The sequence below is a fragment of the Oryx dammah genome, unplaced genomic scaffold, assembly GCF_014754425.2.
Source record: "Oryx dammah isolate SB20612 unplaced genomic scaffold, SCBI_Odam_1.1 HiC_scaffold_22, whole genome shotgun sequence".
NCBI lineage: Eukaryota > Metazoa > Chordata > Mammalia > Artiodactyla > Bovidae > Oryx > Oryx dammah.
In genome coordinates this window covers 18646984-18673383 of record NW_024070206.1, presented here as the reverse complement: position 1 = coordinate 18673383, position 26400 = coordinate 18646984, and the positions used below count along the sequence as shown (strand labels likewise).

Here is a 26400-nt window from a genome sequence, read left to right as displayed (position 1 = left end):
GTCCTCAGCAGCCAGGAATGTGGGGTGGCAGGACTCAGACCACAATGAAGAACCATCCACCTTCCTCCTCTGAGGCAGGAAGACCCAGGCTCTCCAAGTCCTCCAAGGGCTGGAACATGTTCACCCAGCTCCCAGCCATCCATGGAGGAGCAGAGGCACGGCTGGGACAGCCAGAGGCTTCCATGACCTCTAACTCTGACTCTGGCACAGACCTGAGAGGCCCTCTTTGGAGATCTATCCTGCAAGTGTGGAGTCTCAGATCTAATAATGAGTAAGGTTCCCTGCAACTACTGTCTGAGAATTTCAAGGATTCTGACAGAGAAGGAATACTGCACAACTCACATTCTTCTGGGACTGACAGAAGAATACTCATTCTCTGAAGTTACTGTGGTACAAAATGGCATTACTTAAACAATGCCTGTATGTTTAGATTTAAAAATTTCAGGAAATTCACTGACACACCGATAAACTAATTTCCATCTTGTCTCATTACATAAGAAAGGAATTAAAAAGGTATTTTGTCACACTCCACCTTCCCTGACATAGTTCTTCTACGAAGGTGCATAGTGTGTGAACAGATCTCCTTTTGTTCTATGAAGTTGACTCACAAAAGACTCAGAAAGTACAATTCTGTAAATTGTTGTGTTTGGAGGGCAGTTAGCACAACAGCGTGGCTGGAGGAAGGGGAGCCTGGAAAGCGTGGCCAGACAGGCAAGGCCAGGAAGGAGGTGGACCTCAGGGAAAGACAACCTTGACATGAGGCACCCAGGGTGTGTCTGCGCTCTCCCGAAAGGGACCTGCGGTGTCTCCATCACATCCAGAAAGACTATCTCATCAAGAGCTGAGAACCCACATAACAACACCCAAAAGTAAGATGCTTTCACCTGAGATAACTGTGTCAATTTTGTTCTTTCCTATTAAAAATTTTTTTCTCTGTCCAAACAAGATTTTTTTATACTGGAGGAAATGTGGTGGAGAGACGGCTACTTCCTGAGCACTACCACACCCCTGGCTGACCTAAGACTCCACCTACACTGGTCCCCTATCCTCAAGAGACCCCCGGAGGAGGTGTGGCTCCTCCTGCTGTTCCCTTCTGTCATACAGGGAGGTGGGCTGTGAGTGAACACCCTGCCCCAGGCTCCACAGCTGCAGAGCTGGGATGTGAACCCAGACAGCCTGGGCTGACAGTGCCAGAAACCCTCAGGATACTCTGCATCTTGGAAATAACCATCAGTGTCAGACACCAGAGAGTTTAAGTATCCAACAAAAATGTTAACTGTCTCCAGAATTATGCTGAGCAATTCTTCACCAAGATCTAGTTACTGCAACTTGGCCTCATACTTGGATAAAACTCAGCAATGTCAATAAACAAGATGATGCCCAGAAACAAGACTCACTGGCCCACTTCCCAGAATCCACCAAGACTCAGCAGGGTGCAGGGGTGGTGGTGGGTAAGGGCTGTCAATGCTAGTGAACTTCAAAGGAGGAAAAAAAAAGAGCAATATCTTTCTGCCACATCTCTGGGCAGAACTGAGGATTCGCTAATAAAGATGTGAAACACCAGCAATGGTACTATGTTTATGACAACCTCAGGCCAAAAAGATGGAAGGTAAACAGAGTCCTTTTAAAGACAGCTAGAGCTCATCTCTTCTTTCCCGGTGGGCCCAGGCCACTGGAGATGGCAGTGCATGAACACGCACTATGTTGTCATCACACACAGTTAATAGTTTCAGGTACAGTCATTTTAGGTGTAAATACTAACAGCTTTCCTTTGTCCTGGCAGGTTCTAAATCATTTTATAGCCACATATATCAGAAATCTTCACAGGAAAACGAACGTGAAACTATAGTCAACAATGAAAACACCACTCTCATCACATATGCCCAGATTAAGACAGAAGGTGGAGACAGCTGCCTCCTTCAAGAAAAAGAACCAGAGACAAAGCTTACACAGTGCAGGTGCTACTGGACAGAAAGACAGTATCCCGCACCCACTGCCATCAGCTCACACTAGAGAAGCTTCCCTCTTTCTTCTTACAAATACTCATTTCCCCCAAAATCAGAGGCAAAGAGGAGGAGGCAGATGCATGGAGAAAAAAAGAGCCCATAAATTTCCTATCACCCCCTTATGTGTCCTAGGAGATGCTTGCGGGGCACCGGACATTTAGAGCCATGCATTCTGGGGTTTTCACACAACAAAGCAACTCTTGATCTTTGTAACAGGACAGTTTTATGATTTAAGATTTCAAGGAAATCTATTTCTCTGAGATTTCTGTTCTGTTCTAAGCTAAGGGTCTAGGATAGCACTGTCTAGTGAAATGTAAGCCACATATATATGTAACTTAAAAAGTATCTAATAGCCATGTTTTAAAAAAAGATGAATTTTAACATGTTTTATTTAACTTAATATATTAAAAATATTGTTATTTGAACACACAATATTTTTTAAATTACTGAGATCTTTTATACTCTTTCTCCCTGTATTTGTATACCTTAAATTTTAAGCGGAACTTGATTCAGACTGGCTACATCTCAACACTAAACAGACACATGGCTACAGCATGAGACATCAGGGGTTCCAGAAGGAGAAAACAGTCTGAAATAACTACATAAACAAGTCCACAGACTGATACATAAATACTACTGAAGCATGGACACACAGCCCTGGAAGCACACACATACATACGCATTAGTGGTTACACACTAGGGGGTGAGGGTGAGTTAGCGAGGACTTCCACTTTGTAAATGATGTACTTTCACAGTCTCTTAATTCTCATATATTCAGTAGGTACTAACTGATTGCTGAGACCAGTTCTGTGGAAACTGAGCCCCCTGGAAGGTAACAGGCTCTCGGACCCTGAGCATCTGAGAAACAGGGGCATTTCCAATGGGCCCTGTGGAAGGAGGCAAAGGATCTGTGGGTCTAAGCAGGGATGAAGGTGCTGGGTCAGGGACGTGATGGCCACACAGCACAGATAAACTGGGACAGAGGAAATTCCCCCGAGCCACACACCACAGTCACTATGGGAATCACGTCCATAAAACCCATCTCCATGGGGAAAGCAACCCTCAGAGGGGGCACATCCATGTTCTAAGTGCAGCGAGGGGCAGTGCCCTGAGGAAGCGCTCGTCTGGAGGAGGAGCAAGGCAATGAGCACAGCAGACGGGGTCAGCACACACACTGACACTGAATCTGGTGGACATGCACGTTAGAGACGCTCCCCATCTTGAATGCTGAGGTGGCGTCTGGGGGAGGCACTAAAGTCTCGTGGGTTTAATCTTCACACACCAAACACTTTACTGATTGAGGGCACTAAGGAACCTCACCTTTCTCTTCATTAAAAATTTTCCTTTGATGCTAAAGAGGGGGAATCTTTTAAATAAAACTTAAAATTTTAATTGATAAATAGACTGTCTTGAATAGTTAAAATAATACCAATGATCACAACAAAAATGTTAGCTGATAAATAAAACTGTTCAGGAGTATTTAAGTATCTGTGTAATCTACACGACACAACTAGTTATACATCATTCCACAGATGGTGTGATCTGTTACAAAACAGCGCTTATTCAGAACCTCGCTCTTTTGGCCATGATCACAGAAGCTAGAGAGCAAGTGAGCGGTTTTATGTAGGAGAAACAAAAAGAAAATCTACCTGCTTATGTAAAATTCTATATGATTGGCTCAGACAAGAAACGGGAGTCTACTGTTACTCCTGTTTCTATTTTACATTTTATGTTAGTACATAAACACATGTTTCTGAAAATCAATCTTAGCTTTTGCAGAACAAAAACACCCTCATGAGAATAAAGCTACCAACCACAGAAAAACAACACTGTCCTGGTTCATTATATCTGCTGCAAGTACTCAAGCTGCTTGCTCACTGTTGTAGCAGATGGGATAATCTATTTACAAACTAAGTATTCTTGTGTAACTCCAGGCCAGGTTTTAATGGGCCAAAAGTACCTAATTTTTCCAGTTATTTCAATGATTAAATGCTCAGACTCTCTTCTACATGAAACTTCTACCTTTTTTAATGAAACTATGTTCCCAGCTGGGCTTCTGAGAGATAAGCAAGATTTTACAAGAGGCTGAGGAGTACACAAAGAGGTGGGCACAGGCTTTTCCATCTCAGAAGCCAGCTGGACCCACCATATTAATGTAAACACACTTCTCAGGAGGAGGGGAAAAGCCCGTGGCTTACACGGAGCGCAGTTATCCGACAACACACTTGACACATGGTTTACCTGTATACTTGAGTCTCCCTTTATAAACTTCGCTCCTTCTATTATAGTCATGTAGGAAAATCTGAGCTGATCTGGCGTCTGAATCAGTCCCATTCGGTATTTTCTCATATTCAATAACAGTTGTTTAATGTTAATATTGTCTCCTTTTTCTATCTGCAAGAGAGGTAAACATTATTCAAGCCATTTGTTGTTACGAGTCCAGAAAAGAGAAGCAGTCCAAGATAACCACTAAGGGCAAGCCAGCCCAGGCCGGCGTTCCCTGTCCAGGCAGCACAGGGAAGACCCACGGCTGACTCCAGCCAATAGTCATCTCACTTGTGGTGGCCTAGCAATTGGTGATTGGTCGAAGGAAGGATTTATGGCGAGTGCTGGCTTAACATAAGGATAAATACAGAGATTAGTGCTCTTCTTTTTTAAGGAGTAAATCTTTTCATTGGGTGCCCCCTGCCTTCATATCTGTACACAGCAGCCTCATGTCTGTACACAGCAGTCTGTGGAAGGCAGCACCCAAGGGGGTGGAAGAGAGAGACCCATGGTGACAACACTGCAGATGATACGTCAGGCCGCTGCTGCAGCAGTCAGGCTGAATCCACTGTGCCCCCACCCCACCCCACCCCACGCCAAGTGGAAAAGAGAACAGCTGCTACAGTAACTTTGGGAGGGTTACTGTATTTACCATCAACAGACCAGATGCTTAAGAGTTCTTAAACTCATCAAAGCTCACTTACATGTAACAATCAGCTTTAGATGGAAGCACAGGGTATTAAACACAGGGTATTAAATAGTGACATCTAACATGCCCTAAAAGGAAGACAGGCTTCCTGGCGGGGGCTGGGAGGGCTGGGGTGGCACACAGCCCGCGGGCACCACAGGAACCTCAGGGGGTGATGTCAACAGCACACTGACCAAGGGGCTTAGACAGTACGTGTTCCTAATGTACTGATTCACTTAATTCTCACAACAGTCCTGGGAGGGAAATACCACCACCACCCACAGTTTGTAAATAAGGAAACCAAGGCAAGAAGGAATTCAGTATTATCTTCCAACTGATGTCTGAAAAATACAGTGGGCGAGGGAGACAACCTATCATTTAGCTAACACGAAGCTACCAGCATCAGTCTCCTCCCAGAGCTCGAGGATTATCCTGGTCACAGCCCCATCCACTCATCACAAGCAAGAGACAGCTGAAAGGATGTGAAAGAGAATTTTTGGTTTTTCTAAAAACAGGCAGATGTTTAGGTTTGAAAAGCACAGTTCTTGGATCCTGGTATTTGAACTTAACTTCTGCCAGTGGAAACAACAAAAAGGATGGGAGCCTGAAATGAGGGCACTTACCAGAACAAGGCAGCTGTCCACCAGAGAGAAGGTGCCCGACCGCCCGATGCCGGCACTGCAGTGGATCACCGCAGGCCCGTGCTCAGGGTTCAAGGAGCCAGATTCCCGCACTTTGAATAAGAAATTGAGAAACGAAGCTGGTGATTCAGGGACTCCAAAATCTGGCCAGGTAGTATAATGAAAGTGAGATATTGTTCTGGTTTCACCAGTCTAAAAAGTGAAAATTAAGGGGGAAAGGTTAGTTCTAAGTTTTTTCTTTTAAAAATGTACTGCAGTAAGATGTGTTTTGTGTAATGCACCGTGACTTTTCATTTGGTTGTTGATAATCACGCATACAAGTTTGGGAAGATTTTCTTTAGGAGAATTTGGAATATATTAATAGCTAACACTTTTGTAACAATTACTATTTTGTAGGTACATTCTAAGCTTTTTATGTATTAAACCATATAACAATCCCATTAAAATCCATTTTCCAGGTGAGAAAACTGAGGCAAGGGTTAAGTAATGCACCCAAGGTCACATGTAAGAAGATGGCAGAACAGGACTGGAGCAGCACCTGGGTCTCCTCCACTGACCTGCACCACACATGCTGCCAGATCCTCTTAAATCACACATCATGATGAGTGAATTCTCATCATGAAATTTTATAAATTTCTACCAGTATAATTTCACATCTTTACTGATTTCCTGTTTAAGAATTTCAAAGTTTTGGGCCTTCTCCAGTGGCTCAGTGGTGAAGAATCTGCCTACCAATGCAGGAGACATGGTACTGATCCCTGGTCTGGGAAGATCTCACATGCCACTGGGCAGCTAAGCCCAGGAGCCACAACTACTGAGCCCAGGTGCCCTAGAGCCTGTGCTCCACAAGCAAAGCCACTGAAAAGAGAAGCCCACACACCACAACTAGAGAGTAGCTCCTGCTCGCCACAGCTAGAGAAAAGCCCACATAGCAACGAAGATCCAGCGTACCCAAAAGCAAATAAATAAATTATTTTTTTTAATTTAAAGTTATTAAAAAAAAACAATTTCTAAGTTTTTAAAGATACAATTGTCCCCATTATAAGTTATCTTTCTGATTCAGCTACACAGGCACAGAGGAACAACTCAAGAATTAAAGACACAATCTTTACATTTTTAACTGAAACTTCTCTCCTAATTGCTGTTTTCCGCATGCTAACAATTCCCAATCCTAGAACTGTTGACATGCCTTGGCTGATGTGCTGATAACTTGGTTTACCAACACGCTAAGTGCTTCCTGTCTCATACAGCCTGCCTGGCTAGCTACTCAGCACCGCTTCCTGGATATTCCCAACAACCTTTATTTCTGCCTAACTCATTATTGAAAACATCCCTCAGCTCTGCCAGCGGCCCCCCATCCCCAAGAGCACTGCTCTGCCTCCTACTCCTCATTCAGAGGGAGCAGGGACCCACTAACACATCTCTGCACAATTTTCAACCCAGGCACGTGGTTAACATACATCTTCCTATAAACAGGCCTGACGTTCCAGGCCTGAGGTTCCAGGAGATGTTTTAACCCTTCCCCAGACAGCCGCCCCGCTGCAGTCCTCAGCCACCATGCTGTGCTGACCATGCACAGCTGGCCAGACTTGGTCCCCCAGGGCCTGAGCCAGGTCAGGGTGGACCTGCTAGAGCTCCAGGCCGGGCAGGGGTGGTGTCAGGACCCTGCTCCCAAGGGTGTGGCCTATATGGTGCAGTTCAACTCTGCATCACACCCTGGCCCCAACCTAAGGTCACCCCACAATCCTGGGCGACCACTTGCTTTTTCTTCGCTTGAATGATGCTGGCTCAAGATCAATGGCCTCTTTCTTTCTTCCAAATTCAGGTCACAGTGTCTGGGACTCTCAAAGCCAGTTCCGAGAAATGCTCGCCACTGTTTGTATAATACAGTCTTCTGCACTAATAGATTTCTGAAAATCCATCTTTTTCTTCCCCAACAGGAACGGACTAAAGAACTTCTTATAGGTAATTTTTTAAAAAATTAATTAACCCCTCCTGAAACAAGACACGAAAAACACAGCTCACAAAATCACATTAATACCCAAAGGGCCATGTGAAGTAATAGGAGCCACATGTTTGCTGTTGTGATATAAAAATGTTTATGTGCACAACTGGAGGCCCTTTCCCTCATTTCATATCGGAAAAGTAATGAGAAGGGGGAAGGGTTCCAGAGCGGGGAGAGCTCAAATAAAATTCATCTCTACACGTGGACCCCACAACTTCCAATAGAGTCCTGTTCTCCACACTGCGAACCCACGACTTCCAACAGAGTCCCCAGTTCTCTACAGACGGACTCCGCAATTTCTGACAGAATCCCAGTTCTCTACACATGGACCCCACAATTTCCAACAGAGTCCTAGTTTTCTACACTCGGATCCCACAACTTCTGACAAAGTCCTCATCTCATACCAGTGGACTCGCCCCTTCCTCCTCCGTGGTCACCATGCCCTTGGTCTTCCTTCTGTGATGCCCAGTTCGGGCCTCCATCCCTTCTCACTGCCGCCCCTCACACCAGACTCCAGCTGGTCTGCACACACCTGCCAGTCCACACATCCCTGAACCGTTTTCTTCAGAAAACACTGCATCGTGCACACCACCCCTGCACAAAGACATTAGCACGCACTGTTCTTAGGGCAAAATCTCATTTACATTTTTTTTAAGAATTCTAACTCTAGTCTTTGAATAAGATTACAAGCTCAGAGTCCATGAAGGCCAGGAAGCTGGCCTATGAGCTGAGCAGGGACAGACAACAGGAGCTATGAGCGTGGGGGTGAATTGTGTGTGCCATACAGAGCCATTCAAATTCAGGTTAACTATTATCAGTTTGAAGAGGACTATAAATCTTCTAACTATTATTAAAAAAATCTACAAAGCTCTGTGGCCCAGGCCCAACTTTAGGCACAGGCAGAAGGTAGCAAGATTGTGTTTCTAAGACTTTCATATGCCCAGTTTCACCATCTGTTAATGGGGTTTGAGAAAGCACTTACTTCACAGGCTCCAGTGAGGAGTAAACAGGCAACCCCCACACCAGTGAAGCCTGAAGAGACACAGGGACACTCGCTGGTGGCCTTAATCACAGCCCTAACACTTCCAATCAACTATGACCTCTCCACGATTCCAGTCTCCTCATCTGTGTTTCTGCTCCACCTGGAGAGCAGTAAGGTGTTGACCCTGTCCCCCTCGAGGTCACTGTCCTAGTCCAGTCCTTAACCAGCTCCTGCAGGGCCACTGCAATGGCCGAGCTAAATACATGGTCACTGAAAGTCACTCTGGGAGTTGACCAGAAGCCCAGGTGGTGAAGAGAAGAGAACGGTACGCCAGGGTCATTAGGGCCCAGTTCTAAGCAGAGGGAAGGGTGTGCCTGAGACAGGCATGGACAGGAGAATTGGTGGGTAGACGAGTGGCAAGGGCAGGTGGGCTGGGGCCATGGAAAGGCTTCCAGAGCCTTGGGGAAGGACTCCGCATTTCAGAAGAAGCTCTCAGGGTGGTGAACAGGGGACTCTGTGTACCCACTATAAGGACCCCAACACATTAAGTGACCGAAGTAAAAAACGGGCACAAGCTGGATGGAAGGTGCACAGGACAGACAGGAGCCTGGGGGGCAAAGCTGGGGCAGAAGAAACAGAACTCAGCACAACACTGTCTTCCAGGAACTCAAATCACCTAAACCTGACCGAAGACACATGGAAAACACCAAAGGGCAAGTAAACAGAAAAGCCCGAAAGGCAAGTTCTCCACGTGACCTTGGATTTTAAAAGCCCCTCAAAACTACCTCCACAGCTTAAGCCATTCAAAAGTAGAATGGACTTGGGGGCAAAAGTTCAGACTGAGCTCTCATCATGATGCTGAAAAGACTGCTAGTGCTCCACTGCTCCATCAGACATGTCAGATGCAAGGTCCTCTCAGAGTAGGCCTGACAGGGCAACCCTGCCCAGGTCGGTCAGGAGACTTCTCTAGAAGCGACCTGGTGCTCTGACCTCAGGAACAAGAGAGGCGGCCCTACTTTATCAGCACCTTCTCCCTCAGCTCACCTGTCTCCACTGCCCTGGTTCCTGCAGGCCCTCCCAACTCACTCCATTCCCACGGAAGCCCTGACCCAGGGGAGCCCAGAACCTCAGGCACCATCAGACCACTAACTCATGCAGTCACAGTGACAACCCCATGAGGCAAGCACGCCATCACCCTCGTTTCGCAGATGAGTGAACGTAGGCACAGAGATCGAGTACAGGACTGGTCACATGGCCAGGAGCAGCAGCCAGGATTCAGGCCACTTGGCTCCTGGGTCTGAATGTGACTAACGCAATCCTATCTCACCCACTGAAATGCTACCTTATCCTTCCAACACTGCTCACTCTCACTACAGACTGTGAAGTAGAACATCAACTGTTGCTGTTCAATTACAGTGGACTCTGAACACAGGCCAGTAAGAAACCACACACTGCCAGAAACTGAATCGCGGGGGCTGGCCCACTCCCAGGGTGGCCTCCGCTTCAGGAATTTAGAACCAAGGCTCTTTCCACAACAATTAGACTTGGTCCCATGTCATTAGAAGTTAGGAGATCTGGAATTTGGCTAAGTAATCTATTTATGGGAAAAATCCATTAACCTAATAGATTTTTAGGTTATTTTCTTTTAGTAAGAAAAACAGGATTAGGAGTTTATCTACACTGTAGGAAGACCATGGGTCAAACTATATACATGTGAAAATACTTCACAAGCTAATAAACAAAATACAAAAGTATTTTATTATTTCAAGTGTAATCAATTCTCAGTCAAGACAGAGAAAAACACCTAAGCCAATCTCCTGCTAAATCAATTTTAATGCCACAGTAGATGCAGTACCTAGGATACATAAATACTAAGAGAAGGTGATTCCCAGAACCATGAGAAGTTTATGGAAATGAAGTTCTGTTTCTGGGAATAAGGGCTGGACAACCAGTACCAAGTAGCAGTTGATGTATTTCAGTGCAGCTTAAGATACACGCAAATGAAATCACTGGTGCAAAACACACACAGTGAGGAGATTTCATAAAGAAGGCCCCTCCCTGAATGACCTCAGAGCTGAGTTATGTTCTCATGCAAGCTGGACCCAGTCAGACGCACACAGTACACACCTACGCTTATGTCACAAAGGACAGGTGTTTTAGGAGATAATCACAAAAGATAACTCGGCATATCTAAAAAGTGTATGTACCTCCCTTCTCCACAAATTTTTTTTTCTTTTGGATTAATGATCACACATTAGTACTCAATTCACTTAATACTTAACTAAAACAGTATCTCGCTTTAGAGACCAGATACATCCCTGAAGCCATTTCTGGGCAAACATTTTCATATTTTCTAGTTTTTCTAGTTTCTGAATGCATCTCAGAATCACTCTTAGTTCATATTTTTTTGTTATTCTAAATACAAACCAAAGAAAGCAAAGAGGTGAATGGGAAGAGGGGGAACTATCTTGATGCTTAGACAACAACTGCGTGCCTGTTTCTCACCCAGGCACCAAGGAACGAGTCTTACATTTTTGGAAAAAATCCAAATAAATACTGATGAGGTCATATGGTAAATTTATTTCACCATTTTGACCAGCTCAATAAAGACACATTTCCATGTGACAAACCCCTCGAATTAGCAACTCTCTCCAAGTGTCAAGAACAAGAGCTAGCATTTCCCAGGCATGCTCTCTGTACCAGTACCTTTGCACATACCTCCTCATGTGATATCCATGTCTTCACTCAACGTCACAAATGAGAACAGAGAGGCACCACAGCCTCCCCCTAAAGATAAGGAGGGCCTGGGCAGGGATCACTGAGCAGCAGCACTGGATGTAAACCCAGGCTGCCCAATTCTAAAGCCCTCTCCCTCAATCTTCAACCAATTATAATACTGATCAGTTGCTCAGAATCCTCAGGTATCAACCTGAACTTCACAATTCTTAGTTTCCAGCATTTCTTAAGAATTCTCAGAGAGCCACCACATATGGGAACAAAATCTATGAGGACATGGTTATGGCGGTGAACCATTACAGGCATTGCTGCAATGAATGGGCTGCCCCAAACTTCAAATCTAAGAACAAAGAAAAATCCTTAAAGTCACCACATGAAGCCCCATGGTCTGGGCACAAGCAGTCTTACCCTGGTGTTTCCTAACTGCAACAGATGGACCGTGTAATAGGACTTCACGTCCTCTGACAGGAACTTCACGCTGAAGCCCGTTTCCTTAAACAGCATCTCCCGGTCATCTTTTGTAGGCCAGTACTGTGCACATTTAACCTAAAGTTAAGAACATAGACATAATGAAACCACAAAAAGCTGGAAAGGCAAACAAACCACACACAAGCTATATATTTTTCAAGTACCCAAATCTAGAGATAGTCACAGTATGTTTGATGTTTAATGTATTTTAATAAGATTGACATCTTATAAATGCAGTTTGTAAAATGTTCTTATAACTTAAACACTTAACAGATATCATGTTCATAAAATGAAAATCAAGTTGTCATTTCTAAAGCAGGATAACCTGTATTTCAACATCATACTGGTATTTACTCAATGTTTCTATAAATATAAAACTCTTGCAAGAATTGTATCTTCAAACAGTATCGAAAGGCTTTATTTTATAAGTACTTTTCGTAAGCTATAACAAACCTAGACAGCATATTAAAAAGCAGAGATATCACTTCACCAACAAAGGTCCATAAAGTCAAAGCTATGGCTTTTCCGGTAGTCATGTTTGGATGTGAGAGTTGGACCATAAAAAAGGGTAAACACCAAAGAATTGATGCTTTCAAACTGTGGTGCTGGAGAAGACTTTTGAAAGTCCCTTGGACAGCAAGGAGATGAAACCAAGTCAATTCTAAAGGAAATCAACCCTGAATATTCACTGGAAGAACTGTTGCTAAAGCTGAAGCTACAATACTTTGGCTACCTGATGCAATGAATTGACTTGCTAGAAAAGACCCTGATGCTGGGAAAGACTGAGGGCAGGAGGAGAAGGGGGTGATAGAGGATGAGATGATTGGATGTCATCACTGACTCAAAAGGCGTAAATTTGAGCAAACTCTGGGACAGTGAAAGACCAAAAAGCCTAGTGTGCTGCAGTCTATGAGGTAGCAAAGAATTGGACATGACTTAGCAACTGAACACAACATTTTCCATAAATACCTGCTAATCTGCTACTAAATACTATATATCTAGAGATAACATTGCATACTTACATACTAAAAGTCAAGGGAAAGAATCAGAAGATAAGCCCCCTTTACCTAGAACTGTTACGTTTTGGCAGAACTACTGATGTGGAATTAACATTTTGTGACAATAAAAGCATCTCCCCAAAAGCCAAACTGTGAGGCCAGCAGGCTGTGGTGAGGTGAGCTAGAGCCATTCACTGGGAAAAACACTAGGAAAACATCCCTGTAAAATATGGTCACTTCTCCTTTTAGGTATCACAAACAGCTACAAATAACAATCAATAAATACTTCCAAAACAAATTAATGCTATGAGCTAATACTTCAAAAGTTGCTAAAAGACATTAAAAAAACAAAATGACATAAGAAGTGAAGGAGCATAAATTATAACAACTCATAAATGACGTGCCAGAAGAGAAAAAAGAATCAAAAGTAACAGTACACATCATTTTATAAACAAAGACTAATTGATTAAAGGGAACAGGGCTGTGAATAAACACGACAGATGATGCCTTAAGAGAAAAAGGACATTTTTAAAATAAAAAAGAAATAAAGAGAGACCAGTAGGCAATGAAGATCTAACACATGTGTAACAGAAGGCCCCAGGAGAAGAACAGTAAGGCAAGCAAGGGAATAGAATAGATGTCAACGAGTATAATTCAATAAAAATTTTTCTTTAAAAGAAAGAAAAAAATGCCTAAAATCACGTAATGAAATAGCACACTCTGTCCCTGGACAAACTGACCCAGAATGACCAGCACAGATACATTTCAGTACAATCAATGGGATCTGAAGAAAAAAAAATCCTTTGGGTAAAAGAATAAGTAACTAATAAAGGAAACAGAGTGAGGTATGCCTTTGTGACAGGAACATGCCAGAAGGAAATGGGTAATACCGTCAAGTTGCTCAAAAAGCAAATGTGAGCCAGAGATTTTATATTCTGCCAAACAGACTCTTCAGCATCAAGCCAGCAGAGGTATTGTCATCAACACACAAGAAACTGGGACCAGGGCACCCATCCTCAGGATCCTCTGAGTGTGAGCTACACACAGAGCAACCAGAGAGACTCAACGACAGATGCATATTTACACAAAAGGGACTTAAGAGACTAAAACATGCGGCAAACGCTGATGATGGAGGTAAAGCACAACTTGAGAAAAAGAGGATGAGAGAAAACATTTTAAACTGTTTTCAGTAGTTATTTTAGTGATGGACTTGATTTTGTTATTACAAGTACTTTCTGTGTGCAATATGGGACAGAGTAAATGAGTAGAAGACATTCAATATCACTAGTATCTCTGAGAACTAGAATTCATGGTGAATCAACCCTACAGTCCTAAATTTTAATATCAGTATCAAATATCAGAATATCAGTACCAAAGGAAAAAAAAAGAGGAAGAAGCATCAGTATCAGTACGAACACTAGTGTTATCTTAACATACAAACATGATTTTCCTTAACTCTGTTCACTGAAAAGACCAACCCATAAGAACAAAGATTACTATTTTTGCTGTGATCTTGAAATACTGCTGCTCACCAAAAGAAACCAAGGCTTCTTAAAGAAACAGCTGATTCGCATAGGAAAGCACAAGATAAGCCTGCAAGAGGGAGTCCTTCCAGACATCAAAGGAGCTAGCAAGACTCTTCGGTTTCTGTTAAAAGAATTCAGGGCCCAACCCGAAAAGTTTACTCTGGCCTACGAAGGGACAATTTGACTACAAGTAAGAATAACAACAGGCTTCCAAGGTGGCTCAGTGGTAAAGAATCCATCTGCCAAGCAGGAGGCACCAATTCGATCCCTGCATTGATTCCTCAAGATCCCCTGAGGAAGGCATGGCAACTCAGTCCAGTATTCTTGCCTGGGAAATCCCATGGACAGAGGAGCCTGGCAGGCTACAGTACATGGGGTTGCAAAAGAGTTGGAAACAACTTTAGTGACTAAACAACAACAAGGATAATAACTGCCATGGAGTGAACTGAATCAAGGTGTTTAATAAACTCATGACTTCACAGCATTGATCCTCTCCCGCCCCCACACCAAGAAAACCTAAGTGGTGACATATTGAGGATACGTGGGAATCAACTTCTGAAAACTGCTCTTCCTACATCAAGGTGGTAGGTAACTAGAGTGGGAGCCTTTTTTTTTTCAATAGAAGAATTTCAACCAAAAGTCAAGAAGAAATAATAAAGCTGGAATATCATTTTAACACTAAACACTGACCAGCAGCAGCTGCTGACATCATTATGCTGACAAACAGGATATCACCACACACGAGGCGACCTCAACAATCAAACCTGACTTTTATTGAACATCTGGATGAAGGTGATTTCTGATTGCTGGTGGCAATCTTCTCTATTACAATACTTATTCTGCAGAATGAGAGATGAAACCCATAATCCTCCAGCTGGCAACGATGCTCAAATGTCCCAACAACAGCACCACATCACTTGGGTCTGTGGGTCACCGTGGAAGCATGAAAACCACTGCAGAGATTACGCTGACACTGCGGGACACCATGGTGCAGCAACAACACTGCAGACTGAGACAGACGAGACGCACCACCACTACCACTGAAAACCAGCAGCTGCAAACTTGGAAAAGCAAGAATTCGGGATCTGAAGGAGCAGAACAGCCTAGACCTCAGGCGTGGAAGAGACCTGACAGGTAACACTTTCTAATGTTCATGTTTGACAGAAGAGGACCCTCAAGCCACAGAAGCTGAAGACTTAACCACCATCACACCACTAATTAGCACTGGATTTTAAACTGCACCTCAAAAAATGTGAATAAATCTATACATATCAATACTCACTACCTCCTGACATAAGAGCCCATGGTAGTTTATAAAGGTTTTAGAAACCTGTCACTTCAATCCTTCGTAAAATTTCCAGGATTCTGTTAATAATAAAGATTCTGATAAAGCCTACGAATTCCAAAGATCTAAATACCACAACTGGCCAGTACTCACTCCATTATACTTATGTTTGGAGAGCAGTGGTCCACAGTTGTTATTTCAATATTTAAGGTAATAAAGGGAAATGATAGATTAGTTCCAGTCAGAATCACCCTGACTCTAGTTTTTAGTAATTAAAGGCCAAAACTAATGTATGACTATCCCAAAAGAAATAAGAAAATATTTGTAAGTTAACAATCACAGACTGTACAGTAAGTTGTAAATACCAAGTATTACTCACCGATTCTTTCTCCACAATTCGATTTAGCATGACAACTGCTTTGGTCTTTTGCTGCCAAACCATGAGCCAGAAATGACAACCTGTATTAGGAAGTGGACCCTGTAAGACAGAGAAGAAACAGCAAGTGAGAGGAAGCGGGGACTGACGCTCCAAGGACATGCCTTCCAGGAAGCTTCGCATCTGAGAACAGGGGATCGGGTCATAGAATGTCAATCCAGACTCTAAACCCCCCTGAACTAAAAACAGGTCTCTATTAGTTGGATTACTGATTATCAACAATCAAAACTGACTTTTATTTACTTAGGCAGAAAAGAAAAATTTCCAGGCTGTCAGGTAGCTCTCTGAATTGAGGGATGAAGAACCAGGCTTGGGCAGGAAAAAAGGCCAAGACAAGATTTTGTCCCAAGGGGTGTGGGCTTGGGGCAGCACTCCCGACCAGTCACCACTGTCACCCTTTGAGGGCACTGCCATCCTCAGGTGGTTGCAGTGCATGCAGGTTAACAGGTTTGACTGTACCTTGAGTAACTCAACAAGCAGTTACCTGTGGGATGCCGGGGGCTGGGTCTGCCTGGAGCTTCAGCTCCACACAGGAGACAAGGCCATTCGAGTGGTGCTGCACTAAAAGCAGCTTCAGGGCCATTGTATCCCAGCTCTGTAGTGGATGTTCTGGAAATATTACTCCATGCTCTCAGTTATACTAATGCTAGAAGGGACCAAGAACCCTGAAAAGCTGCACCTTCAGGTTTGAGGAGCCGTTCCCCTTAATGAGTGCATGTTATTCAAAGTTTGAGCTACTTCCAAAACCACACAGTACAAAGATAAAAACAGCCATGAGAAGAGCCCCAGTAAAATGAATGCCTTCTCTTTCATCTAAAAAAATGGATGGATCAGGTCTCCAATGAAGTCACTGCTTAGTGTATACACACACACACACATTCTAGAGTGGTTCTAAAAGGGAAAGAGGGGTTCTCAGCTCTTTCACTTACCAGCAATACAACCTATTATCTTCTACAAAATGGAGATCTGTACCAAGGGATCAGCAGGTATACATTTTTAATTTTCATAAAACTCAGAGGAAAAGGATGACAAAAATTATAAGCAACAAAGGACAAGCAGAATAACCTCAGTTTCAATAAACATTTAGTGTCTCTGGTTTTTGCTGTCCTTTGAAATATTTTCTATGCATGTTCTCTGTCCCAAGATACTAGGGACAAAGGCAAAAGCAGTCCCAGCTGTCACAGAGCTTACATCCGAGGTGAGGAACAGAAACACACCCAGCCCCACCAGAGCGAGGGCTGAGCCTGGGTATGCAGGAGCAGGAAGGGTACCAGGGCAGGGCCTTAAAAACGAGGAGGTGCGGACACAGAGAGGGGAGAAGGGAGGGATCAGGTCCATTCCCAGTGTCAGGGCACTTCTGGGAAAGAAGGTGACACAGAGAACCCACAGGAAACCACACCTGCCAAGTGAAAGGTGCTCAACCCCAAGAAACAGTCAACAATCTCTTCTTTACAGAATGAAGGAATATGACCAGATTGGTACATCACAAAAATTCCGCTAGAGGAATTGTTAAAGATGGACTAGAAATGAGGGACTGGTGGCAAAGAAATAAGTTGAAAAGCTACTACATTGGTGTAGATGAAAGAGAGCTCCAGATAAGGGCAGGGCAGCAGAAAACAGGAGAGAATTCGACAGATGAGGACAGCTTTAACCCAGATGACAAAAACAGGACGGGGGCTAGCTTAGTGTAAAAGAATAAAGGAAAAGGAAAAAGAGTTTGACACAGAAAAGGAAGAATTTGTGACATCAAGTGGTCCTATGGGTGGATGTTGGAAGCTCTGGGGCAGGGGGTAGGGAGGACTCAGGAAATAATCCAAAGCTGAAGACAGTGAGTCCACTAGAATGAGGGCAGAGGGTCTGGGTCAGGACACAAAGGAAAGCCCAAATGGACAGGAGATTTAAACCAGGGTATTATCGGGTATTTTCTTTTTCATGAAGAAATTTTCAATGTTTTATAAAAGGATTATTACTATCATTGAAAGAAAGTGAAGTCGCTCAGTCGTCTCCAACTCTTTGCGACCCTGTGGACTGCAGCCCACCAGGCTCCTCTGTCCATGGGATTCTCTAGTAATTACTATCATTACTACTATAATAAAAAGCAGTAACAATGCCACAATGAACACTCCGTGGAATACTCACCATATTACCTGGCACTACATGAGTTTTTATTGGCACTATTCTATAGATCACAGAGATACATATTGGCAACATATACACTTGACTCCTGAACAACAGGGGTTTGAAGTACAGGGGTCCAGATACAGACAGATTTTTCAGTAAGTACACAGTCAGCCCTTTTAGGCATGCTTATGCATCCTCAGGATCAACAACGTCAGATGGCAAACTTAATACATGATTGTGACTCAATGAATCTGTGTATGTGGGGCCAGGACAGAAGGGACAACGATAGGACATGAGCACCTGGGGGCTTTGGCATTGCAGAGGGTCCTGGAAGCAAACCCCACAGTGCTGCAGGACGCTGCTGCACGTCAGGGAACTGAGGAATGAATCCAAGGGCATATCACAATTTCAGGGCAGCAGATCTGAATAATTAAAACCAGAGCCGTGCAGCAGCCTACGAAGACCGTGTGGCCTCACCCTACTTATTGTATGACCTTGGTAAAGTTATTTGATGTTCCTTTGTCTCTTTAGATGACTCCTCATGTTAACATAAGGATAATAAGAGCATTTATCACAAAGGGTTATCCTGAGGCTTAAATTATATAAAATATAGAAAAATGTTAAAAATTGCAAGCTGTTACTATTTATAACAGTCAAGACATGGAAGCCATCTAAGTGTCCATCCACAGAGGAAAGATTAAAGAAGATGTATGGTACACATATGTAAAGATCTGTGGAACATATATACAACAGAATATTGGTCAGCCATAAACAAATGAAATAATGCCATTTGCAGCAATGTGGATGGACCTAGAGATTATCAGTTTAAGTAATTCAAAGACAAATATATGATATCACTTATATGTGGATTCTAGACTATGATACAAAAGAATTTATTTACAAACAGAAACAGACTCACAGACATAGAAGGTAAGCATACTTTTGGTTACCAAAGGGGAAACGGGAGGAGGGATAAATTAGGAGTTTGGGATTAACGGATACACACTACCATATATAAAGTAAACAACAAGAATTTACTGTGTAGCTCAGGGAACTATATTCAACATCTTATATTAACCTACCATGGAAAAGAATCTGAAAAAGAATATATAGAGACGTATACGTGTATACATGTATATAACTGAATCACTTTGCTGCACACTAGTATCTAACACAGTGGGGTAAGTCAACTGTAATTCAGTAAAAAATAAATAAAAGATTGCTAGCTGCTGTTAATTTTACTTCCCTCTAGGATGTGAAGTTCATACTAGCAGTTTTATGAATGGCTGTTTCATTCACACAGTGCTGCCACAAAGCAGGCATTCAAAGCTTTGCTGGATGAACGAACAGGATTCAAGCAGACACCATGAGTCCAGAGTCCAGCCTCTTTGTTAAGAAACAAATGTTCAAAATATGGTTCCAGAGAGTTGAACTGGTGAGTACAGACTAGGTGGGAACGAAAGCTGAATCAGAATCTTGGGAAACAATTATATTTTTAGAAACTAAGATGACAAAGAAGAAAGGATAAGCAAGAATGAAAAAAAGAGAATAAGAAAGGGTGTGATAAGGAATCTAGGGTAATTATTCTATTTTTAACATGGTTTTTAAAAACAGAGTAAAAATTTTCAACTCTAAAAATGACTATTAAAAACATCATGAATACACATAAGAAAAACTTCAAATACAACAGAAAATAGCAAAGTGAATTCTGTAGTTTTTCCTAATTCCCAGAAATAATCGGTACTAATAGCACGTGTATAATTTATTTAGCCAGCTCCTTACAGTTTCTGTCCTACTATTTTTGGTCCTGTGCTATTAAGTTATAACAAATACTCTCACATTTACCTTCATGTCTTTACATATTAGACCTCTGAGTACTATAAACTTTTAAATCTGTGGTTCTGACAGGTGAGAAGTGGTAACTGATTGCTGGTTTAAATTTAGAAAAATTGAGCATCTTTTCTATATATATTGTCTACCTTTACTTCCCTGCTGTGAACTGTGAATTTATGTTCCTTCCCAGTTTTTTTCAGATTTTCTTTTTGTTTTTGACTTATAGGAGCTGCTTTATGCTAAGTAAAAAAGCATAATTAATTTTTGTTTCCTGTAAATTATAGATAGCCTAACAGTTGATAGTTACATTCATCTGAATATCTTACCATTTTCAGCAGTTTTCACTTTCAGTAACAGGTTATTCTGATCTGAAATGGGTTCTTTAAAAATCTCAAACATTACAAGTATACAGTTTATCTTTTTTTTCAATTTAATTACAGTTGATTTACAATACCACGTTAGTTACAGGTATACAACAAAGTGATTCAGTTACATATATATATTTTTTCAGATAATTTTCCATTGTAGGTTATAACAAGATACTTAATAATACAGTTTATCTTTGGAATAATTAAAAATCACTAGGGAAATGGCAGCACTGTTAATTAAATCTGTTTTCTGATAAACAAAGGGTAGCTGGTGTGGATAAACCCAGATCATTTCTGCTATCTCAGAGTGAAAGAACAGTGCCAATGGAGCACAGGTGTGGCCGGTGTGTTGAGAAGGGAGGAGGCTCAAGGGGCCAGTGGGCTCTCAGGCCACCCCATCAGTGGTCCAGGCACTCGGCTCACACCCTCACCTAACACCCAAGACTTGCCCATACTGAAAATAAACACCAGGCCAGGGCAGAGAAGAGTTTTCGCAGGGCCTCTGGTTCTGATTCAAGTGAAGAGAAACAGAAGGAACAAAGTATCCACCAACCGAGACTTTGTACCAAACTTACAGCAAGGAGGACAGCTGGCCGAAAAGAACCAGCAGCCAGACCTCATGCACAACTTTCCTGCAGAGAACATGTAACAGTAACAATTGCTTTTATCTTAAATATACACAGCTGTAAAATATTATGTTACCATTCATTACAAAACAATTGAAAAACCTGAAACAGCCATTTGAAACAGCTAAAAGAAGTCAGGACACACTTTCTGCTCCATCCTAAAGCAGACCCCAGGAATGGCGGTCAGGCCTCCACTCCATGCCACTCCACTTGCCTGGGTTAAGATGTAGCTCCTCTGTGCCTCCTCTATGTCAACTAAGCTGGCATTGATATAATCATTTTCAGCATTCTGCAGTTTAACACGACTGTGATCATCTGAAACAGAAAATGATAAACCATACCATCAATTCAAACTTGCACTTCTTTTTTATATGAATATTAATTTTCTGGGTATTTACAAAATGACAGAAAAAAAACAAAGAAAAATAAAATTAAAATAAAAAAAAATAAATTAGCATCACAACTGAGTCAAATCCCAAATTATTCCTTTTTTTAAAAAGTTAGTGCAAAGATGAAATCCTTTTGTTTGTTACTGTGTGTTAGAAGGAAGTGCTGCTGTTGGTAGTAGATTAGCTGCTGTTTAAGTAGAAAAACTGATCAAAGAGTAAAACATAGTAAAAAGAATAAAGTACCAATCTTCCCAAAAGAAAACGGATGGTTAAGACTCCTTATGCTTAAGAACTAACAAGTTTTCCTACAAAAATCAATGGCCTCCAAAAAATAAGACCAGACAGATCCCACCATAACTATGTTTCATTTTCTTCCTGCCTCAACAGATCTGCATTCAGCTATATTTCAATAATTTTTATGTTTCTGAACTGTGGTGTTGGAGAAGACTCTTGAGAGTCCCTTGGACAGCAAGGAGATCCAACCAGTCAATCCTGAAGGAAATCAGTCCTGAATATTCAGTGGAAGGACTAATGCTGAAGCTGAAACTCCAATACTTTGGCCACCTGATGTGAAGAACTGACTCACTGGAAAGGACCCTGATGCTGGGAAAGATTGAAGGCAGGAGAAGGGGACGACAGAGGATGAGATGGTTGGATGGCATCACTGACTCGATGGACATGAGTTTGAGCAAGCTCCGGGAGTTGGTGATGCACAGCGAAGTGCTGCAGTCCATGGGGTCACAAAGAATCAGACATGACTGAGCGACTGAACTGAACTAATTAGATTAAGTGCTAAGCTATATTTAACACATTTGGAATATTCCAATTCTGTAACAGACAAGTAAAAGTGCTTCATTACTTAGGCTGTGTCATATACTCCTAGTTTTTAAACGTGAAGATCTCACAGATTTAGAATTTGTGCTAATGTAAACAGATGGAGCACAGAACTTTACCTTCTATCACTATGGTAGGAGGGAAGATGCTAAGAGAGGAAGAATGCATGTAACAACAGGATTAGCATTCACTTGGAATATTAAATACACACCTGGCCGAGTCACAGGACTGAATTACAACCTACATGCATCTTTGATGTCTAGCTGGAGAATACCTTCTGGTATAAACTGTGCCCCTCAAGGAAATACCAAATAACCATTCTCTTCCCCACTCTTAAACTAAAAGAGTTGTTCATATTATCTCCATATGAAAGAAAATGTTAAACAGTTTTAGTTTCACACATAATTTATATGAAATGTTTCTGCTGGATTGAACCCAAGACCTCTGTAAATATTACATGTCATTGGCCAACAGGAAAAGCGAAGATCTTGTTATAGTAAATCACTTATACTAGTGTTCTCGGAAAGATGATGTCAACAGTCACTTTTTTTTTTTTAACAGTCACTTCTTTTTTTTAACAGTTTGATCACTCTTTAACTGCTATGTGAGACAGTAAAAAGTTCAGCATATAATAAAGTCCATATGCCTCCCAGATAATACCAATCAGAAGAATAATACATCCCTAAAATTCAAATTCTGCTAAAATATAATCTCAAAGGAATGTGTTTCCTCATGTTGTAATCACAGCAAGAACACAAATGGAGACTAATCTTATCTATTGCACAAGTGAAGAAGCAATTTGCAAAAGCAGCAAGAACCCATAAACGCCAAGTCTCCCCTCAAAGGGAGTTCCAACAGGTCATCCAGACCCTTCCATAAGCCAAGAGAAAGACTTCAGGGGGGTTTTCAGGACATCTGACCCCTGCCTTCTGGACTCTGCACTGGATTCACTATTATTTTCCCTCCTGTATTACTCTATACCTGGTGTCACTCCAGGTCATTAAATACAAGAGTCACATACCCCGAGAAGCACAGATGGGCTCCCCAGAGCCCCGATTCTAATTGGTGGGGAGCAGCAGGACACTACAGAAACAGCACCCCAGAAAGGAAGGAAATCCTTGGCAAACTCTAGCCATTTAGAACTGGCTACAAGTGTTGGCTGAACCTATGTTTTTGCCTCGGGACTAATTTAAAAAAAAAAAAAAAAACCACCTATACTTATATCATTTTAATTCTTCTGTTCCACTAAAAAAGATTTTTTAATAAAAAATGAAACTCATGTAACTTTTTGATTCAGAAGAGAATCTGTGCAGAGAAAAAAACATGAGTTTCTTGTGTTAAATTAACACTGTCTACAAAGTAAGTATACACATTTCAGGAAGTGAAACTATCAAAGCCTTTTTATGAGGAATTGTGACTCTATGATTTATATATTCTCTAGCAATGGTAACAAAGACAAAACCTCTTCTCCCCTGAATACTTACTCACCATGTGGTCTGAAATGCTTGTGAGGGTGACACAGGTCCCCTTAAAACCCGAGGTCAATGTCTCCTCTCCCTGCCCATCAGGTCTCGTCAGCCCCAAATCTGTGAACAGTTCACTTCAAACCAACCTCTGACTTCTCAGGAAAAAGCCCAGGAAGTGACCTGCTCTCTCCTCTCCCACAGGAGCTGATTCTGCCTAGGGACCTCTGAGATGAGAATATCAAAAGCCAGAGTCCACAGACTTCCTGGGGGTCCAGAAGCCAAGACTCCACACTCCCTAAGCAGGGTTTGAACCAGTTTCGACCCTGGTTGGGTGATTAGATCCCGCATGCCATAAACTAAGACCCGGTGCAGCCAAATAAATAAACATTAAAAACAAGCAAACAAAAACTAAACATCCAAAACAGTAGAGACCCATAGCTTCGGGGCATCAGCAAGGGGCAAGCCCACAGCACGGGGCAAGCCCACAGCACCTCCTCCTCATTCTAAGTGTACTTAGAGGGTTACTCCCTCTCCCCAGTCACGTACAGGATCCAGCAAAGGGAGAAAATGAACATGATTCAAACTGTACTGCATGAGAGGCCACAAAAGCAACCAAACCACACTGCACAGGAAATCTGATTTCTCAACATCTAACACCACCAGCAGCAGGACGACCAAGAACAAACACTTTCCTGCACAGTGGCATCATTGTGGGGGACAAAGAAACGCACGCCCCACAGAACCACGGCCCTCAAGTTAGATTAGGCAAACTTCCGATGAAGAGTCCCCAGGCCTCCCACCTCACAGTCTGTTTTCTGAGAAATGGTTCCATCTGTCAAGAAATGACTGGCTTGAGCTGCCTGAACTGACAACACAGATCAGCTTCCTCTTTCAATACTGCCACAGTGAGCTCTTTCTCCCACCCCACCCACCTCCCCACCCACAGTTTCACCCTTTTCATTATTGTAAAGGCATCTCCTTCTGGAAAGTCTTCCAGGTCAAGCAGGAAGGGCTCACATTTATGCTGAGGCAGAGATCAGGAATAATTAACAGAAATTGGGCAGAAGACCAATCTCCCCGCAAGTCAGGCTCCATTCTCAACCAGGGGGCCTATGTTTCCAATACTGATTTCCATACTTCATGATAATTCCCTGCAAATGAGGCAAGCATCTGACAATGTCAGCCCCCTTCAACCCTACAAGGAGAATGCTGTGCGTTGTGCTTAGTTGCTCAGTCATGTCCCACTCTTCAAGACCCCATTCCAGGCAAGAATGCTGGAGTGGGTTGCCATGCCCTCTTCCAGGGGATCTTCCCAACCCAGGGATCAAACCCAGGTCTCTCACATTGTAAGTGGATTCTTTACTGTCTGAGCCACCAGGGAAGCCCAAGAATACTGGAGTGGGTAGCCTATCCCTTCGCCAGGGGAACTTCCCGACCCAGGAATCGAACTGAGGTCTGCACTGCAGGTGGATTCTTTACTAGCTGAGCTACCAGGGAAGCCCACAAGAAGAATTCTCAAGGACAAATAATATGAACTTTCCCTCATGAATCAAGCAGTGAACCAAAAGCAGTTCAGTTGTTTCCTCTGCCCCCACCACCCCCCCACCCAAAAAAAAAAAAACCCTGCTGGCTGAATGGTTCCTTCTCTGACTACATAACCAACCACAGTCTGGGCAGGACCCACAGGATACACCTGAACAGCTCCCTTCCTCCACCCCAGCCTCCAAGCTGAGCTGTGAGCATTTCAGTCTCCATCTCACCCTAGAGAAGCGGGAGCAGAGGCCCAGAGGTGCCCTTGAGCCCCCTACCCCTGCACTGCCTTCCACCCTGCTCCCTGCCTCCACCTCCCCCCCACACACACAGTCACCCTCCTGAACACCTGGCCCAGGACTTCTCCTCTCGTGGAAGGCCCCCGCCTGCATTCCCTCACCAGACGATCTGCTGTCTATAGTGACCACCTTCCACACCCTCAACACATACGCTGGGAGCCAGACAACCGGGAGAGACATTATGTGTTCCACAGCCTCCAACCAGAGGCCAGCTGCCCACATGTGTCCATCTCTCCATCCGCCGTGACTTCAAGCTCCTAACACTTGACAGAACAGTGTTAACTGAACATTCTGCCTCCAGACACCCCCAAACTGAAAAGGGCTCTTGAATCCACCCCCAGAGTCTCTGGGATGGAAACAGGACTTGAGAGGTGTCCTCACAAAATGGGTGAGATTCCCAATGCAGCTCAATCATGGATACCTTCCCCTCCAACACCACACAGGGGTCTGGCACAGTGATGAGCAGCTTACCACTTCCCTTGAAACTCGAACTTCTCTTCAGAGAAAGAGCCTTAAGGCTGGAAGGGAAAGAGAGCAGGGGAACGAACATCTTTCCTTTCCACCCACAAACCCAAGAGCACCCGGCAAACCTCTCAGACCAAGTATGCATGGCCCAGCCCCTGGAGCCCATCCATATTCCCCAGAGCTCACCTGCTCAGAAAGGGGATGGCAATGAGCAAAACAATCAAGTAAGTTACATGTCACACAGCAATAAATCCTCTGGGAAAAAGAGTCCCTGGGAGAAAGAACCCCATAAAAGGGAGCTGCGCTGGGGGAGGTGGGGGGGCACTGGGATTCTGAACAGGGTGGTCAAAGCGGGCCTTGCCATGCACTGACACTTCAGCAGAGACTTGGAGGGTGTCAGTCACATGAATATCTGGGTTGAGAGTATGCCAAG

The 26400-nt window shown here is 43.1% G+C and overlaps 1 protein-coding gene across 5 annotated transcripts in view; it reads right to left on the bottom strand.

The window, feature by feature from the left end:
- Window positions 1-26400, bottom strand: part of PTPN2 (protein tyrosine phosphatase non-receptor type 2) — a 65565-nt gene that overhangs the window by 11360 nt on the left and 27805 nt on the right. For all 5 annotated transcript variants that reach the window (XR_005725193.1, XR_005725194.1, XM_040264593.1 and 2 more), the window contains exons 3-7: window positions 21199-21299; window positions 15980-16078; window positions 11732-11869; window positions 5583-5792; window positions 4248-4400 (exon numbers count right to left, since the gene is read on the bottom strand). Coding sequence is in view for 3 of the 5 variants with exons in the window: in XM_040264593.1 (XP_040120527.1) it covers window positions 4248-4400; window positions 5583-5792; window positions 11732-11869; window positions 15980-16078; window positions 21199-21299 (701 nt within the window). In the remaining 2 variants the exon portion in view is untranslated. The remainder of the gene's footprint in view (window positions 1-4247; window positions 4401-5582; window positions 5793-11731; window positions 11870-15979; window positions 16079-21198; window positions 21300-26400) is intronic.